The 18,323-nt window shown below is 42.1% G+C and overlaps 1 protein-coding gene across 9 annotated transcripts in view; it reads right to left on the bottom strand.

The window, feature by feature from the left end:
• The window catches only part of myt1la (myelin transcription factor 1-like, a), a 78,923-nt gene that overhangs the window by 29,870 nt on the left and 30,730 nt on the right, over nucleotides 1-18,323 (bottom strand). For 8 of the 9 annotated variants that reach the window (XM_032542738.1, XM_032542737.1, XM_032542736.1 and 5 more), the window contains 5 exons: nucleotides 14,586-15,082; nucleotides 11,882-12,515; nucleotides 10,207-10,622; nucleotides 7,634-7,768; nucleotides 2,813-2,903 (listed from right to left, as the gene is read on the bottom strand). In XM_032542738.1, the coding sequence (XP_032398629.1) occupies nucleotides 2,813-2,903; nucleotides 7,634-7,768; nucleotides 10,207-10,622; nucleotides 11,882-12,515; nucleotides 14,586-15,082 (1,773 nt within the window). The remainder of the gene's footprint in view (nucleotides 1-2,812; nucleotides 2,904-7,633; nucleotides 7,769-10,206; nucleotides 10,623-11,881; nucleotides 12,516-14,585; nucleotides 15,083-18,323) is intronic. The other variant, XM_032542739.1, reaches the window with a different exon arrangement.

The raw sequence follows: 18,323 nt of genomic DNA on the forward strand, positions 1-18,323 counted from the left end.
ACATTTCAGATGTAAAGTTATTCGCTGTCAAAGTGGCGTAAAAAGGAATGGCGGTCAATGGGACGCTAACGGCGGGTGAGTGCTTCGTAGCATTAAAATGGCGCCGTGGGCGCTACGCTTAGAGAGGAGAGGCTGACCCCCTTGGTTATACCATCTACTGGTTTGCTTGTACAGTGATTTCTTTATTAACTGCTCAACGACTAACTACTGCGTAGTGACTGGTGAGGTCTTTCCTTTCTGACTGCCTGTTCACTCATTGGTTGACTCACAGCTGGAAATAAAAAGCCTCGAGGACTGATGCACACCAAAACTATTTTCTCGAGCGTTCGCAGTCAAAACACTTCTATAACATCGTGTCACTTCACATCAAATCCCAAAGACGAGCGTCAGTAAGCAACACCCTCGGAATTTGTAGCAAGTTTCTCTCCGTTCCTCGTCAGGCGTGACCCCAGAGGCCGCTATGCAGATCACACCAGTCTAATACGTCCCATCGCTCGCTGTACCTGCAATTATTGCTTTAATTAGAGTACATTACTTTTATTTAGCAGCCGCTTCGGTCCCTAATTGACATTTACTCAATCTTCACAGGAACAAAGGCAAGAAGCTGCAACAACGGCATGTGCATTACTTCTAAACAAAGAAATACAAAAATCAAATGTCTGACAATGGACACATTGTCTTTTTTTGACTGAAATGTAGAAGCATGTTGTTTCTGCTCCTGAAAACTCATTTTGTCCAGCAAACAGACCCATGGTTCTGTGGTATTTCTGGTAGAGACCGTTTGCCCTAAATTATGTTGCTGACATGTTTTTTTCCACTGTGGATGCAGGGGATAGGAGGAACGGATTGCCTGAAACACAGTATTGTATTTAAAAACTAAAAGTCCTGCTTCTCCTTCTTTCTGTCGCTCGGGGCAATTCATAATCACTTCATACTCGGAGGGAATGAAATGCTGTTTTACCGACACACACACACACACATTGTTAAGGATGGTAGGAGTGTGTGACAGATCAGCACGGCAGCGGCTGCTGCTGCTGCTGCTATGAGAGCGTTTCCATGGCGACTGCAAGACATGAAAGCTGTGTGAGCTGGTAGCTAACAGCAGCTAAGCTAAGCTAGCTAGTGCTTTGTTTCCTCTCCCAGTGGAGCTGTGCTACATAACACACCCTGCAGCCACGTCTGAGTGTGTGTGTGTGTGTGTGTGTGTGTGTGTGTGTGTGTCTGTGTCTGTGTGTGTGTGTGCGTGTGTGCTTCTCAGTCTGCCAGCGCACGTATGCTGCTGTCTGTGAGCTAATTTGTAAGAGTGTGTGATCCAATAAGACTGTGTGTGGGTTTATAAAACAGTGTGTGTGTGTGTCTGTGAATCGAGCTTCTACGTATGTGCGAGAAAATGAGTGTGAATCCTAACCACTTTACATAATCCAAAAGAGTGTGTGTGTGTGTGTGTGTGTGTGTGGTGTGTGTGTGTGTGTGTGTGTGTGTGTGTGTGTGTGTGTGTGAGAAAGATGCTCTGCCTGTTAAACAGCTGAACTGCTGCTGTGAGGCAGACACACCTTCAGCTCAATCATGGCACTATTTAAATCCAAGCCCCTTTTCCCCCATTCATCTAAACTGGGGAATGTTCCAGCATTTCTGCATGAAGGCAATAGAAACAGAGATCATTTTCTAGAAGGAAATTGGCAATTTGTGGAATCAGGATCCAGATAACCGCTGCAAATCCAACAGTTCATTCTAGGACAAAAACGGCAACATTAGTGGGTGAAAAAAGGCATCTTAGTTTGTAATAAACTTTGTTTGTTTTTTCCTACGGATTTTAAATCTGGAAGAGCACGCCACCATAACTATAAAGATACGACAACTTTTACTATCCAATGAAATCAACAGAGACTTGATGTCTTACGATTTGACTAAAGACAATGTTTTGGCCTTTTCAAATCTTGGTCTCAATTGTGTAAAAACAGCTATTAACAGCTTTGAAAGTCATTTAATGCTCAGCATTCAGAGCCTAAAAGACAACCAACTTAGATTTCTCATAAACACTTGGAGTTGCCCTTGACGACTTGAAGCTTGCTGAAGAATGCACTTGCGGACTTATGTTTCATTTTCAATATAAAGTGCCTAGTTTAGTGTTTGAAATGTTAGGGAATTCTTTTTTACACATTGTGTCAACAATAAATTTGAGTCTAATTAAAGGTCCCCAATCATGCTCATTTACAAGTTGACACTTACATTTTGTCTTCCTACTAGAACATGCTTACGGGCTTTGATGTTCAAAAAACACTTTATTTTTCTCATACTGTCTGTCAGACTATATCTGTATTCACCCTCTGTCTAAAACGCTCCATTTTTGCGCCTGTCTCTTTAAGACCTGCTCTGCTCTGATTGGTCAGCATTTCCAGGTCATTCCTATCAGTGCTCTCCGAGTCTCTGCAACGTCATTGTAGGCGGGGAATGACTGTAACGGCATCATAGCGGAAACTTCATCTTATAGTAGTAGAGTTGTGACATTGCAACCGTACAGATGTGTTTCTCTGTGGATTGAGTGTTTTAATTCTTTCACAGTATTTGTATATATCCGGCACATCAACCTGCTTTATAATCAAAAAAGACATGGAAATCTCACTTTTTACAATATGGGACCCCAAATTCGGGGAAATAAATACAACATTTTCTACAGTGCTACCAATTGTTAGCACTGAAATGACACTCATCTTAAACTTCTCCATCAAACAACACACAAACGTACAGCACACTGCACTGTAAATCTGTGTTATTCGGCTATTAGCGGCCCGGCTGAAGGCCGCTCACTCACCTGCGGTGCGAGTTCCTGTTGCTATTGACATGACCCCGTCCAGAGCAGCCGGGAGTGGGGCACTTTAAAACATTCTCATACATGGCAAGGACTTTGACAGACAGGAAAAGGTGAGAAAGACAGCGAGAGGGTTAGGAGCAGACAGGAGAGTTACCGGGCGTTCAGCCGCGACGGTTAGGCATGCACAGATTACAGACCGACACGTTGGATTACAGCTCCATGACGGACGTGACAATGGGCCACTGAACTTCACAAAATGAGCATGAACACTGCGACAAAGATTCAGTGTAATGACAAACTCCAACATGAAAGGATTAGGTGTACAACAACCGTTCACTAAGATAGTGAAAACTGTGCTTTAGTAACATTTCACCAGTTGCAAAAACATTTAGGTTCAAGGTAAATGTGTCTTTTGGTTTTCAGTCATGTCTTCTCTGTGTAATCCTTTCATGCTGGGAAAGCACAAGTCTCATTTGCATTTTGATCACTACGCTCATTTCATTAAATTTCATGAGACAAGAACACACTGGAAGCAAAAGTTTGTCATGCACTGTTAAAATCTACTGATGACTCTGCAGGTGGGAGAGGAACAGCGTGAGGGGTGATGAACCTATGCTGGATAATTTTGCTTCAGAAGAACTTAAAGTTAAGTTAAGGAGTTCAGTCCTGTTTTAAAACATAAAAACTTGCGCAAAATTTTGTTTCGCTAAACCCATCGGACTCTGTAAATAAACAGTAATTTCAGCATTGTAAAATACACTTCATTAAAAAAAAAAACATCTTTCCACTCTTCCAGCCATCACAACTCTAGTTTTGGTTAAAATAAACACATAGTTTACAGATTAAGAGGTTGTTGGCTGTATACACGCTAAAAGTATTGCTTTTTTAAATGGAGTCTGGTGGGTTTAGCTCTAGCAACTTCAGAGCTGGTTCTGGTTAAACAGAAAGGTCTCAAAGAGGTTTTAAAGGTCTTTCTCTAAAGGGATCCTTTTCATAATGTTGTCAGACACTTAGAATATTAATCTGAGTCTGTCAGGGGCAAAACAAGCCCTTATGTGAAGGTAAATACAAGCTGGACATTTGTCCTATTAACTCATATTGTAGCTTGTTTCACCGTTGCTGACTGCAGCGATCTCTCTTAATACTGGACCGATGTCAAAGATGGTTGTTCCCATCAGTCACTTAGACACAAAAACTCAGGAAAATATGGTCCAGGCTGAACAAAACGTCAGTTAAGCTTTAATATTGTCTTAAACCAAAGGTTTCCGTGTATCCAAATGATTTCTGTTCATCTATATAACATCTATAACTACTTACACTTTTCTGTTCCCTGTATCTGTCTTTTATTGTCTGTAAAGCGTCCTTGAGTGTTAGAAAGGCGCTGTTAAATAAAATGTATTATTATTATTATTATTATTATCTCTTGTGTCACACTACAGTGTAATATGCACTAATATGCGTGTCAGCCCGTCCTCACCCAGAAAAATGACCGTATGGGTTGATTATGCAATTTAATTTCTTGTTACTTGTGGTTGTAGTAATTATCATTAGAGAAAACTAGAAAGTTAATTGACAAAGTGAAGAGACAAACACTTAGGAAACCGGGGATTGTGTCCCATGTGAAGACAAAAGTCAACGGTCATCTAGAAATTAAGTTTTACGGACCTTAGTCCGTGACACAATGACATCTGTGACGTCTTGTTACGTCCTCGTTTTAGTAGTTTTACATGACTTTTTAAGCCGATCCCTGATGTTTTACTAACCCTAAGTATTTTTGTTGCCTAAACTTAAGTATTTAAATATCACAACATTTATTAAAACTTAAGAATGCGCCTTTACATTACATTAAATGTCTATTAAATGCATCAAGACGTATCTTGTACCAAGACGGTTCCTTTATACAGGAATATTTTTATTTTCCATATTTTCATACTGTATAATATTGCATATTACATTGTAAAATGTTTTAATATCATACATGCACTAAAACGCGTCATAATAAAGATATGATAGACTTTAATAATCGTTTCTAGGGTCAGAAATTTACTTTACTGAAATGGAACCGAAAGACGGAAAAAGAAACATAAGTTAGATGTTTTCAGTTATTTGTACTGTAAATATCAGTTATATCGACACAAATGCTATTTTTGTTCATAATTTGAATTCCATTCGTGGTAGCACATGCTGTAGGTGTAAACCCAAGTTGTATTTATTCTAATGTCCCAAATTACCTGTGAGTTCAGTGTGCGTGATTCTCATGCGGGTCGCTTTTTTATGATTTTTCTTTGCAGCCAGCGGGTGGATCAAACTGATTCTTCATGCTGCTCACGTAACATCAGCAACACAGATACAAAAACCAGACATCAGGCAGGTGTGATGAGGAGGAAGAATAGAAAGTAAAGGAGGACGCAAAAAAACAAATCAAAAATAACTTAATTGTGCCACATGAGACGACCAACTTTTAGGAGCATATTTGTGCAAAAACAACAACATTTTTACTCCAAACCTAACAATCACAAAAATGTTAAAACCACCAGTAGTCTGAATTGGTTTGTCACACATGTGCTGATTAAATTCTGATTCATAACAAATGGGTAATACATCCTCAGCTGCGCTTGTGGCATTTACCAAGTCAACATGAAATATCTGTAAAACACAACAAAACACAAATGCAGAGTCATGCAGGACGGATGCATAATGGTGGAGAGCGAACATGCCCCATCATCGTCCAACTTTCACTGCTACACAATCCATCTAACAAGTCATTTAAAGTCAATGCTAACTCTTTAAAATCTTATTCTAATGTGTCGAATGGAAATTTAGATTAGATTAGACTAGATGAGAGTAAGTGTATGTTAAAGTAAAGTTAGGTTTTGGATCAGGGAATGGGTAAAATGTTGAGATTTATAGCAGCCATGATAGAGGAATTTTTCTTTATACAAGTTTCAAGTTAATGCAAGTTAATGCTACATGAAAAAAAGGTCATGGTTTCAAATCTATGAACATTTCTCAGAGGCAAAAATAACCTACTTCATCTGCTTAAGTGAAACATCTGGAGTTGGAGCTCAATAGCCGCAATTTCCTTATGTAACATTATTTACATTCAGGCAAAACATGAGTTATTCCAACACAAGGTGGTAAACCCCTTCACTAGCCTTGTAGTCCCACCAGATAAACAGCCTGAATTGGCTACCTTAGTGTTATTTATTTGTGTTTAACAATCTTTACTAACTAAATGAAATGAATTAGATTTTGGGTTGCCAGCAGTGGCAGCATTTTGCCGCTGATTTGTTGTCACTGCTGTGGCGTGTTTTCAGTAAACGTGAAATACCCAATGTTTCCAACTCCGATATACTGTATAAATAGGAATCTAAAAGCTTTTATCGCCTCAGCTGCTTCTAATTATGACCTGATTTGACCTGAATGCCGCAGCCAAGTGCAATCGAGACGTCAAAATGACGTAGATCTTGCCGGCGCGCCCGGATTTATAGAGCGAGAACAGAGGTCACGCACCACTCCTTTTTATTTTTAAGCGGAAACAGGAAGCATGAAGGAGCTCGAGGGTAACCAGATGCCAGGACTCTCAGACTGACTGCAGGTCTCTCTTGTAAACTCACTGGGTTAAGATGAGTTCTCTTTATGGTGAATGAAAGGCTTGAGCCGACCAAGCAGGTCATCCAATCAAATCAAAGCATTGATGTCAATGCTGCTGGCAGTTCTGCCGTTGTTTATCTTTTTGTTCTTCTACTAGTCCGTAGAAAGAGCAAAGTCGGAAGCCTTTCCTCATTGGCGCCACCCCTGTTCAAGACTGTAGCTAGTGTTGTGACCACCAGCGCGGGTAGAAATCGGTACGGCGATCCCATGATGTCACTTTTGCGCGTGCCGGCTTGGCTGCGGCTGCTGTAAAACGCCCACTAGACGGTGAGAACCGTTAACCGTCCTGTTGTCTTGGGTCAAATTGGACCCATTTTCAAAAAGTTTCTATATCAGAAATTTGGGTTTGTTTCAACCTAATTGTCAAAAAAAACGTAGCTGGTTCCCTAAAACGCTCATAACAAGTAATATAAACATATTTACATTTGGTTTAATTCAATTTCATAGCATTGGTAAAAAAAAAAGGTAAAAGAACGCTAAAAAAAAGTATGAAAAAGCTTCAGAAACGTGGAAAAAAAAATTGAATTTCCAAAAGCACAGAAAAAATGGATAAGTACCCGAGAAAACGTGAGAAAAAACTTCAGGAAAAGTGACAAACACATCGGGAAAGCAACAAAAGTGTGGAGAAAAGACGACCAAATAGTTTTTAAATTTTAAATTTAGACCCAGAAAAACAAAAGTTGCATGGTCGATGGGTAGACCACACAAGGGTTTAGTCAAAATATGACAAATGGAAGAGGAAGAAACAATTTTAGCACTACTAACAAACTAATAAAAGTCCGCTAATTAGCCTAGCTAACCCCTGGAGTTCAACACAGTAGCATGATATTAACGTTAGCTAGCCTGCTGAACTTCTTACAGTACAGGATTATTTATACGTTTCTAATTGTTTCTGTATCACTAAAATTCCTTTCAATTTTGGTATTTTGCCAACTTTCACACTAGATCACTGTGAAAGTTTTAAGCTAAAGTTTAATTTAACCAATGAGATGATTTCTTTCTCCAACGCAACTCCACCTCTGAGAAATGAATGTAACTAAAACCACAACCTACTACCTCAGAGTGAGGTACTAAGCTAGCTGAAATGACTTGTCAGACTTATTATTTTAAAGTTTTTAGGAGGAGGGTGTTTTCAGTGCAGCATAACATCCAGGCAGCAGGACCTACTCTCAGGCGGGACTCTGTCTTTGTGAGGACACCCGGACAGGCTGCGGTGGTGCGGGTACAGACCCGTAACGTGGCCGGTACCGTCACAGCCCGGCGTCGGACACTTGCTCTCCTTCTTCTCCCCCCTGGAAGAGTCTGGAAAGGACAGAGATGCGTTTTGAGTCAACAGGTAATCCACAGCGTCAGCGCGCCGGGTCGGTCGGCTGTTTTCTGGCATTAAAGGACCAAATGCGAACCGGCTCTGGATGATATACGGGCGCTATATTCGGCTAGTAGCCTGGTGCTAGAACTCTGAATTGCGGCCAACATCTCTGATTTGTTTAGAGGGTTGAATAGGTCTGATGATGTACCCACTGATGGCTGTTAAAAATGGGTACCTCATCTTCTATAGAAAGATGCACAGGGAGATTGACCAAGTTAGTTGAAATAACAACACTTAAATTGACATGTTTCCGTCACAACTACAGCTGCAAAAACTTCCAACAAGCAAACATGAACACATCGTCAGGCTGAATGAATGAAGTGAGACAAGATGGCAGGCTAAAGTTTTAAGGGTGCCGATTGGGGTTGGTTGCGTTGAAAATAGCACCACTTGTCTTTGACACCTGGAATTGGCCCGAGTTTACTGGTGAGATTGATCGTAACAAAGCTTTCCTGCGGACCAATAAATACTTCCTTTGGGACAACAAAAGCATTCTCCGCGCTAATGAAGCAGTCTGAAGCCAGTCTAATTCTGCTGTGTGGCTGATAGCCGACTCCCTCCCGGTGGCGGTGGGGTTGTATTTGAGTGGATTTCAAGAAATAGGCCATAGATAGCGTCCCACAGATGGATTTGCTTTCTTAACGGGCCGTGCAGATTGCCATTACTCATGCCTGACAAGCCGGCCGTCTGATGTTCCCACACCAGCCTATTTTAACAACATAAGCTGCTGTCAGAAGAAAACCGTGCATCTGCAGGAAAATAACTGTGTTGGTCCTGAACAACAGCACCCATTATCTCAACAGCAGCCATGTACAACCTTTCCTAAACAATAAGGTTTTAAGAGCCCAGGGGTCAGGGAACTCATCCAATGTGCACTGAAATATTCGAATCAGTGGGAAAAAGACAGACATTTAAGTTACAGTTATGTGTTTTTTTCCTTCTACAGCTCTAATAGCCTCTGGCTGCTGCACTGCCGAATATTACAATATGTCAGGCAGAGAAGATAAACTTTTTTACTTGCTGACCTGAAGTCAGATTTTTGCAGTAAAAGCAGATTCAGGTCAAATATGATGCAAAGAGGGGATGTAAAATTGTTAGAATCTGGAGAGGAAACATGTTGAGAGGAAGACTTTGTGAACACAGTTCAACTACAGTTTTCAGGAATACTGTTGGTATAGTTTCATAGCTCATTTATTACTTACTTTTACTGCAGAACATTTCATTTCAAACTGTTATGAAATGATTTAGTTCATGTGCTATGACACTGTTTTTTGTTTAGAGCTACACGATGGCCCAATTTCAAAGTCCGGACTCACAGACTTTGGTGCACGTTCTCGTGAAATTCGTAAGGACGAAGGGATGTCCCAATGTCGAATTTCAAAGGGCATGAGTGTTTGAGTACACACTTACTGAGCTCTCTTTCCGTGAGTCTGCATCGATGCAGACTTCACCAAAGGGAATTACCCACAGTTCAAAGCGCTGTGACATTTACCGTGGAGACCATGGGGAAATCCGTAAATTACAAAAGGTAAACAACAGCACGACACACAACAACCGACCGGATGGGACCTGATGTCCAGCTTGTAAAACAAGAATTCAAAAAAATGTGGAATCGGCCGGCCGTCACCAGCGCCTTGGCCGTGTGGAAAGCAACACACTTAAAATGCCAAGGTAACATGAGATCTCATGAAGTGCTGTCCCAATCCCATTCATACCTATCTGAGCCCATGTGGCCTCACACAATCACTCACTTAGCACCTGAGATCTGTTAGTAGACCTATAGCCTGTGAGTCTTTAGTCCTCAGTCCTCAGGACTCACTTTGGGATTGGGCCATTGACTGACTGCACTAAATTTGCCTCTAGAAGTCCAGTTATCGTAGTAAAAAATATTCCTGGCATTTCTCAGATGTAAAATTTTTTAATGTCGGACCACATGGATGAACATTCAGATGCTTAAAGCCGCCACTGTCTGCACCTTCCTTTGCCATGTCCTTTCAAGGATTCAAGACTGTCTTAGGAAAAGTCCAGCCACAATGCAGTTTTTCCTCCTTAAGTGATATGGTGTCAAGTCGCATGCAAACAAAACCGGTTTGGTTACAAAATGCCTTGGTCACAAAACAAATGTCAAATACCCATTCAAGACATTATTGAATTAATTGTTTCAGATTATAAGATAGATATGAGTTCAAAACAGCAGCTATCATTAGAACTTATAGTCTAAAAATGTGTGCAGATATGTCGATAACACAATATGTTATAAACTAAGATTTTCCAGCAGTGTCCGTAATGAGCAAACATGGAGATCCAACTTTGCTGAATGCAAATCAATGATGGCACAGTGAGGGTCAGTGTGTGGGTTTTTGCTGCCTACCTTTAGGGTAGTACGCCCTCTTTAACCCGTCATGGTGCATCCTGGACTTGCGCTCCTCGCCAGCGCAGCTCAGCCTCGAGGTATGCTCACCGTGGCCTCGATGATGGTGGTGATCCCGGCGGGGCAACGAGTGCTCCGAGGCCATGCGGTCCCTCATGACCTTCGCCCGCTCCGATTCCAGGGCGATGGCCTTCTCCAGCAGCGACAGGTTTCCCTTGGCCATGTCGAAGGTCTCGTCCGAACGGTCGGAGGCCACCGACGTGGTGTCTTCGTCTCCCTCCTGGCTGCAGCTGGTTGGATAACCTCTGGACCCCGGGCTCAGCTGCTCCTCCAGCTTCATCAGGTTCACCATGTCCGAGTAGCTGCGTTCCAGGGACCTGTGCTCCTCCTGTGCACTCTGCTGGCAGCTGTCGTACCTAAACCGTACAAAACACTGGATTACTCTGGCTGCTAAATTGAGGTTGTCTGGCAAGTTGGAAAATGTTCAACTCTGTTGTCAAAGCTGAAGGAATAATGGTTTGTCCAGGAAACCAGACACTGTGTGAAGATTCTGTTCCACTCAGAATGTCTTCATTTGTGCCCTTCGTTTACACGCAAACAAAGAATTCGCCTCTGAAAACGAGTCTTTCTAAAACCATTTGAATCCCCAATCAAAAAGTGTGGATTATTTCAATCTTCGTTTGCACGTTTGCACGTAAACTGAGACAAACAGAGGTTTAGGCAGCCGCGGAAGAGAAGAGAGAGGGAGTGATTTGTTGCTGTTGTTGCTATTTTTGGGATTCTGATTGGCTAACGTGGGCTTGAGCTTCTTGTCTTCTCCAGGTTTGGCACGCTCTTGACAGCGTTTGACAGCGTGCATACACGGGTACGTGTTACCGAACACTGTTCTGGAAACTGACAGCTGTGCACGATGTTATTTTTAAAAACGGATGTCATTTTAGGAAAATAGCCCGCCACGTATAAACGTCGCCTCAGTCGCTACTATATGTTTTGTACCGTCTTGTTTTAAAGGAAGCAGTTAATCCATTTGGTGTATAGCTGTAACGATCATTTGACTAATTCATGACGGTCATGACCCAGCCTTCATGACTGAAAATTGGCCGGTATATCAAGAGCTTTGCCTCTCTTTTCGCCATAATGGTGCAACAAACTGAATGTAATACCGACCCCGCTGTGCCGATTGGCCGGCCAGTCTCCCCGCTCCATTGTCCCCTCTACAGACAAATATCACTAAATTACATGGATATTGAAAAAAAAAACTAAAAAGAGATCATTCTCAGGAAACTTCTGAACCAAAAGGAATATCTTTTTTGTAAGATTTCTCTTTCCAGGCTCTAATGTTTTTAAAATGTTTGAATTGCCTACGTGAGCTGTGCGTCACAGCCGCGTTGATAATGGGTCATACAATAACTAACATCCTGTTGTTTTTATGCGTCTGTCCCTTTCACCTCACACAGCCTCTTTGGCTCATGTCTTTGCCACCCGCTCCACTTCAACTCCCAACCCATCGAGTCAAAGCACAAATGATGATGGTAATTATGCTAATATTATCATTAGCATAAATAAAGCTTTTATCTACCTGCAGAGCCTTTCATATGACAAAAAGGTGGACGGAAATATTAATATGTGACATAAACAACAACATGATTTTTTAGACTCTTTAGAGATGACGTACTTGTTCATGTGATGCATCGCCTGATGGTCTGTGGGGATTTGGAGCTGGTGGTGGAGAGCGTGGAGGGCGGGGCGATCACACGACTGCGTCTCGCTCAGTTTCCGAGCCAGATCGAAGCATTGGTTCCTCAGACACTCCAGACTGCTGAGACACACCTCCTCCTCGCTCTCCTCCGCCTGAACCCTAACCCCCGCCCCGGGCCTCCCGTTGGCATGGCCAATGTCGTCCGCCATGGCGCCGTCTGGGTAGCCGTCCTCGGGCAGCATAGCGCCGTGTCCCTGCGCCAGGAGCTTCAGGGAATCTACCGTCTCCCTGACTACGTCGCTGTCCAGGTCCACGCTCAGTTCGCCCTTCCGATCGCCGTGATTACTATACTCATCATCGTCTTCATCCTCCCCGGCGCTGTTGGAGGAGTTACTGTTCATCTCCGACTCGGTCATGGCCTGGTAGGCTGCGTCCTCTGCGATCTTACCCAGGTTGAGCAGCGACTTGGCAACCAGCTCGTCGTAGTTCTCGTAATCCTCCCCGGTGCCGTTACCGGCGCTGATGGTGCAGCTATTATTGTTGTTGTCGTCCTTCTGAATGGGAATGAGCTTCGAATGAGCTTGTCCACTGAGTTTGTAGTGATTTTCTACTGTCAGAAAAGAAAAGAGAAAAAAAAAACTCTCAGGCTTTACATCCAAACACAAAACCCATCTTACATCACTGCAGTTATCAACAGAGTTTGCTCAGTATTTTTGCATCATTATCAGCATAAACAGTAGGTAATTGGACAAAAATAAAAGAGAAAATTTATTCATTTTTTACATAATCTATCTATCTGTTCATTTATAGAATAAGAACCCTGCAGATGAAAAGGAAACAAAGCTTTTGCTTTTTTTCTCCAATAAATTCAGCAATGCTGATAAACTGAGTTTCTTCTCATATATTCCTGAATACATAGCTGCATCCCTCCCAATTATGATCCACTGTTTGCTTACAAAAAAACATACAACCCAGAGCTGTGCAGAGCTGTGGAGAGGAGAGCAGCTCTCTCAGCTAAGCCTCTCTGTTGATTTTGGGGACATATACAGCGAATGAGAGCAGAGAAATTGAAAAGGGAGGCGTGCGAGGTGCTCCGATTCGGGAGCCATAAATATTCTCAGGAGGAGAAGCCGAGGCAGGCGCATGTGACACGTCTGCCGAGACGAGGAGGCAAACGGGGACGGGAGGGGAGGGGAGGGGAGGGGAGGGGAGGGTGGGAGTTAATAACTCAGCAGAGCTTCTCTCCTGATTATTCGTGAAGCGCTGTCAGAAGCGATTGAGGACACGGGGGGTGTTGGGGGAGGAAATCGAGGGAAACGTGGCGGGAGGGAGAGCGCGGAGCATCTGGTCCATAACAGATTCAGCTCAACAGCTCTCATCACTTCCTCCTCTCCCACCGCAGATCCAAAACACAATGCAAACCAACACCAGTTTGACCGAAAACATTGCCGGATTCATCTATCTGTTAAAGTCATAGGATTTCATCTTTCATACATGTATTCACCTTTTGGAAACGTTCTACGTTGACTTTTTTCGAACACAATTTCTTGCAGGTCAAGCTGCAGTTGTCCCAACATATTTAGCATCTAACACACAAGACTCCGAGACTGGCCTCCAAAAAAAACTTCATCAGACATTTTCTCAAAAACTTGCCCTATGGCCAATGCTTATGTCTTCTTTTAAAGGGACCTGTTGTGGCTGTGTGAGTAATGATTATAAAGCCACAGATGTTTTTTAAACTGTGGCAAAGACCAGCTGGATGCCGAAACCTGTTCCAGGTGTATACAGGGCCGACCCACAATTTGATACAAACCTCAATTCTTTTATTTTTTCTGCCACATGGCATCGTTTTGTCATTGATTACATCGCACTTTGCAACACAGTAATACAACAGAGACATTATTTATTGATATTAATTGATTTCAATGTTGATCGAATCAACTCTAAAGATTCTTTTGTACCTTAAAATAATGTTTACAAAATCGTTTTTAGTGGTGCATTTACTTGTTGGAATGAGACATAAGAATAATGGTAACAGTAATGGACAATTCCTCTTCCAACCTGTAGGGGGGACCAAAGAGGAAAACTGCTTTGGTGCCTACAGTAAAGGTGCTGATTGACAAGTAGCTAAGGCTAATGCTAATATAATTATTGGTGGGTAACATAAGGTTACGGCACTGTTCAACACGCTCATCTATTTTTAGTATGATTGTTTTACCACGGATAACAACTCTGGGCTCAGTATAAAAATTGAAGAATTTTGTAGAATGAACAAAGTTGCCATAATCAATCAAATCAAACACCAGTTTTGATACAATTTATTGTTGTCACTTTGTCAACAATAGCCATTAAATGCATTTACATTTTGTAATAACCTCTTTATATATTTTAATCGTAAGTGGCGGAGTCCACTGTTGCCATGCTAAGTTAAAATCAAATACCAATGCACAAGGTATTCACAGGAATCAAGACAAACATCTAATCCAGAATTTAACCTGTAAAATACAAGGTGGCTTTAATTGTGAAGGAGTCACAGGAAACGTAATTTAATCAAATGTGTCTGCAAAACAAAAAAGTCATGAAAGGGTGGGATGGATTAAATACTTTCACCCTTATGATGACAAACAACAATGTGAATGACTATGAAAATGAAGCCAAATAGAGAAAACAGGAAACTCACCATGCTGACGATTCTGCTCCTCCTCTTCCTCTTCCTCGTCTTCCTCTCCCTCATCATCCTGCTCCTCCTCATCATCCCCATCTTCCACTTCGTCCTCATCCTCATACACCCCCTCCTCCTCATCCTCCTCTTCCTCCTCTGCCTGCCTTCCTCCCATTGTGGTATCTGCCTTCTCCACCTCTACATCCTCTTCTTCCTCCTCCTCCTCTTCCTCCTCTCCCTGCTCCTCGTTGTCCTCCGAGAACTCGTCCTCCACATCGCCGTCTTCGTCTCCTTCTCTCTCCTCCTCGTCATCCTCCTCCACTACCTCCCCTTGCTCCTTTCCTTCTTCCATGGTTTCATTCTCATAGATGGTGTAGGCGCCGGCGTCCTCCTCCTCCTCCTCCTCTTCCTCCTCCCCCGTGCAGGAGGTGAGGAAGGGCCTCCTCTTGGCAGCCGGCTCCAGTGGTTGTTTTTCCAGAGCCTTCCTCTTCTTGGCCAGTGGGCAGCCGTAGACGCTGAAACGAGACAAGAGGGCACACACATGATCAGTAGCCATCTTTGTTCTCATGTTTCCTTCTTGATCTTTGCTGACCCAAAGCTTTCCCTCTTCCCGCTAACCGGAGCGTATTCTCCGGTCAAATAAATATGAACACCGAGCCAAATCTGTCATATATGACACACATGGGCTAGAGCCGGCTCACTTTGGATCCTACAGAGCCAGAACACAGTATGCCAACACTCAGATGTTAACAACACAACTAGGTTGGCTAGTTTATTGGACAGATGCTGCAAAATAGCCTCGGGAAGGAAGTTGTTTTGGTGGAACGTGTGTATGTTCAAAGGTTGTTTTAGTCATGCAACAGAAAACTCAGCTTATTAATATAGATGGTAAAGAGTACAGGACCCAATACGGAGCCTTGTGGGACACCTTTTGTTAAGGATAACAAAAGAAATGCAGTGGTGATATCACGCATTGACGCCTGGAAGATAGGTAATTATGAAACCATGCACAAGCACCTGTATTCATGCCGATATTAGACAACTTTTTTAAAATTAGATTGCGATCAGCCGTGTCAAAAGCCTTCGAGAGATCGACAAAGAGGGCCGCATAGTGCTTTCTCATGTCGAGACTATGTTATTGGTAACTAGAGTACTAGCAGTGATGGTGCTATGGTTTGATCTAAAACCAGATTGCTGAAGACTTAGAATGGAGTGACTTGACAGGAAGCACTTTATCTGAGAGTTTGTTAAGGTCTCAAGTACTTTAGCCAGCCATGGTAGTGTAGAGATCTGACGATAGTTATCCAGGTTGTCCCTATCGCCCCCCCCCCACCCTATACAGCAGAATACATGTGCGGATTACCAGACTAGTAGAAATAAGACTGAAGTGATGGAAAGATTAAAAATGTAAGACAATGGCTAACTAATAATTAATGCAAATGACTGTGGTGTTCCCATTGCTTACACCTCCATTACTTTGTGAAAAACAGTAAGTGTGCATTTATACTATAGTAAAAGTGTTTTTAACTTTTTTAATGAATGTAACGTCAGACGCCTCACCTGGATATATTGGCATCTTTGTTCTTTTACCTATTCATTGTATCTCTCAAACGGTACAATGTATAACTGTTTTGTTCTCATTTGGTGCTATTTTATTTCCAAAAAAGGCTTTATGAGCTCCCCTGGCAGAGGGATCTGCCCATCCATCCTATCCGGAAGTTATTTACTATACAGCCAAAAACCTGTGGCATTGTGTCGAGGCTTTATCAGTTCTTGGTGATATCTGGTCGCTCTGGCAGTCCTATCGAGAGGATCTTGCCCAGGCCTGAGTAACAAAACCATCAGCAGATTCACTACAATTTCCTTCATAGGACACACCTCACCCCTGTGAAAATGCATCACATGAAAATTTTGAACAGCCCTTTATGCACGTTCTACCACGTTCTACCAAAGGTACATACTGTATCTTCACATGATCTGGGATTGCTTTCCCGTTGGTCAGTTCTGGAACAATATTGCATCCAAAATATCTGCCTTGATACTGTTACTGTCATTGTTTGATTCTGAATTATCTGTCAGCCTTCCAGCTCTCTAAAACTTAAAAACGTGCTGTTTTTATGGACTTTCAATGGCTAAGAGGATGATTGCAAATCTTTGGAAACCACCTCATGACTTTCTATTTGTACTTGGACCCTTTCCTTTCTGGATGTTGTATATATGGAGCGGTCCACGGCTTAAATGGAGCCCCAGGAAAGACTTTGGACACTTGGCTCGGCATTGCTGAATCCTTGAAATCCATGCTGTAAATCTGTGCTACAGACTTCTCTCTTCTATCTGTGAGGGTGTTTTTGGTCCCTTTTTTCTTATGCCGGTCTCCCTGTCAATGCTTCTTATTTGTGTGTGCGTTTGTCTGTGTGTTTTGTTTGTGAGTTGTAGACATCGTTCTCTTTGTTTTGGAGTGAAACATTTGATTGCGATGAAGGATTGTGGAAAAGGTGCACTGTGCCTTCTTTAGTGTGTGTAGTGTACTTTTTTTTAGATGTTGTCATCTGGACCAGTGTTTTGCACTTTTTGGTTAGCTGTTTAAATTTAAAAAATTTGATCACAAAAAGATTGCTTTATGAGATTAGATTAGATTATATAATACTTTATTCATCCCACAGCGGGGACATTTCCTTGTTATACAGCAGCATTTTCTACAATAAAAGCAAAAAAACAAAACAAGTAAACACACAAGAAAAACAGGCAAACAATAGACAATGAGCAGAAGGTAGACTGAAAGTAAAGTGGCGTCAAATAAAGCTATTGTAAAGAGCTTTACCTATATTGTGTATATAGAGTGGGTGTTCACTAACAACTCTCATTGCGATCAGCAGTGTTTGAAATGTACCGGGCGGAAATCTGTACTGTTTTGAATGCGTGGTTAACAATTTTGACAGCAGTGTGTTAGCGCTTGAACAAAGTGCTGTAAATTCACAGTGTTGTGCAGGTTGTGGTTAAAGCCATGGGAGAAGTGTGTAGAGTTTTTAAAACTGTGTTCAAGCAATGAAATATTAACTAGAGTTTGGTCCACATGAACTGCTGCTGTGCAGACTGTGGTTAGAGTTTTGCACGCGTTTCCAGATGTGCCCACTGTCGTCTAGCAATTTTCTTTTAGCTTTCAAACATTATGACATTGGATATGCATGGCATACGTATTTTAACTGGGAAAGGACAAAATCTGATGTTGTTGTATACTGTTATTACCAAAATAATCATCAGAAGGAATTGGCTTTGTGCGTAAAGGTCAAAGGTCAAATTGCTGCACATTCCCGCTCTTGAGGTCTATGTGTTAAGTCGTTGAAGTGGATTTCCACTCGGCCTCGCTAAGGAGGGAAAAAAGCCTCTAAAAAAAATCCAAAGCTTATTCAACCGGGGCCTCAATTACGCAAATCCCATAATAGTCATTAACTGTTGGAGAAATTCTGCTTTAATTGCTCCAAAACAGCAAGCACAATTATACACGGCTTTAATGTGGATTTTAGAAAATCAATTAGTCTATTTCCATATGAAAGGGCTTATTTTATGTTTCAAGGCCGAGTTGGAGGAGGTGACGCTTCTTTTCTGACTGAAAGCGCTTTGTGTTTGTTAGACAAACAAGCAAAAAAAAAAACTGCTTTGCCATTTAACAATTACGTCTTCCTTTTTCGTCTTCTAAATATCAACGTTATCTTGCTACTGAACGGGCCTTCATATAGATTCTCAGCCAGTTATTTC

Source organism: Etheostoma spectabile, chromosome 18, assembly GCF_008692095.1.
Source record: "Etheostoma spectabile isolate EspeVRDwgs_2016 chromosome 18, UIUC_Espe_1.0, whole genome shotgun sequence".
NCBI lineage: Eukaryota > Metazoa > Chordata > Actinopteri > Perciformes > Percidae > Etheostoma > Etheostoma spectabile.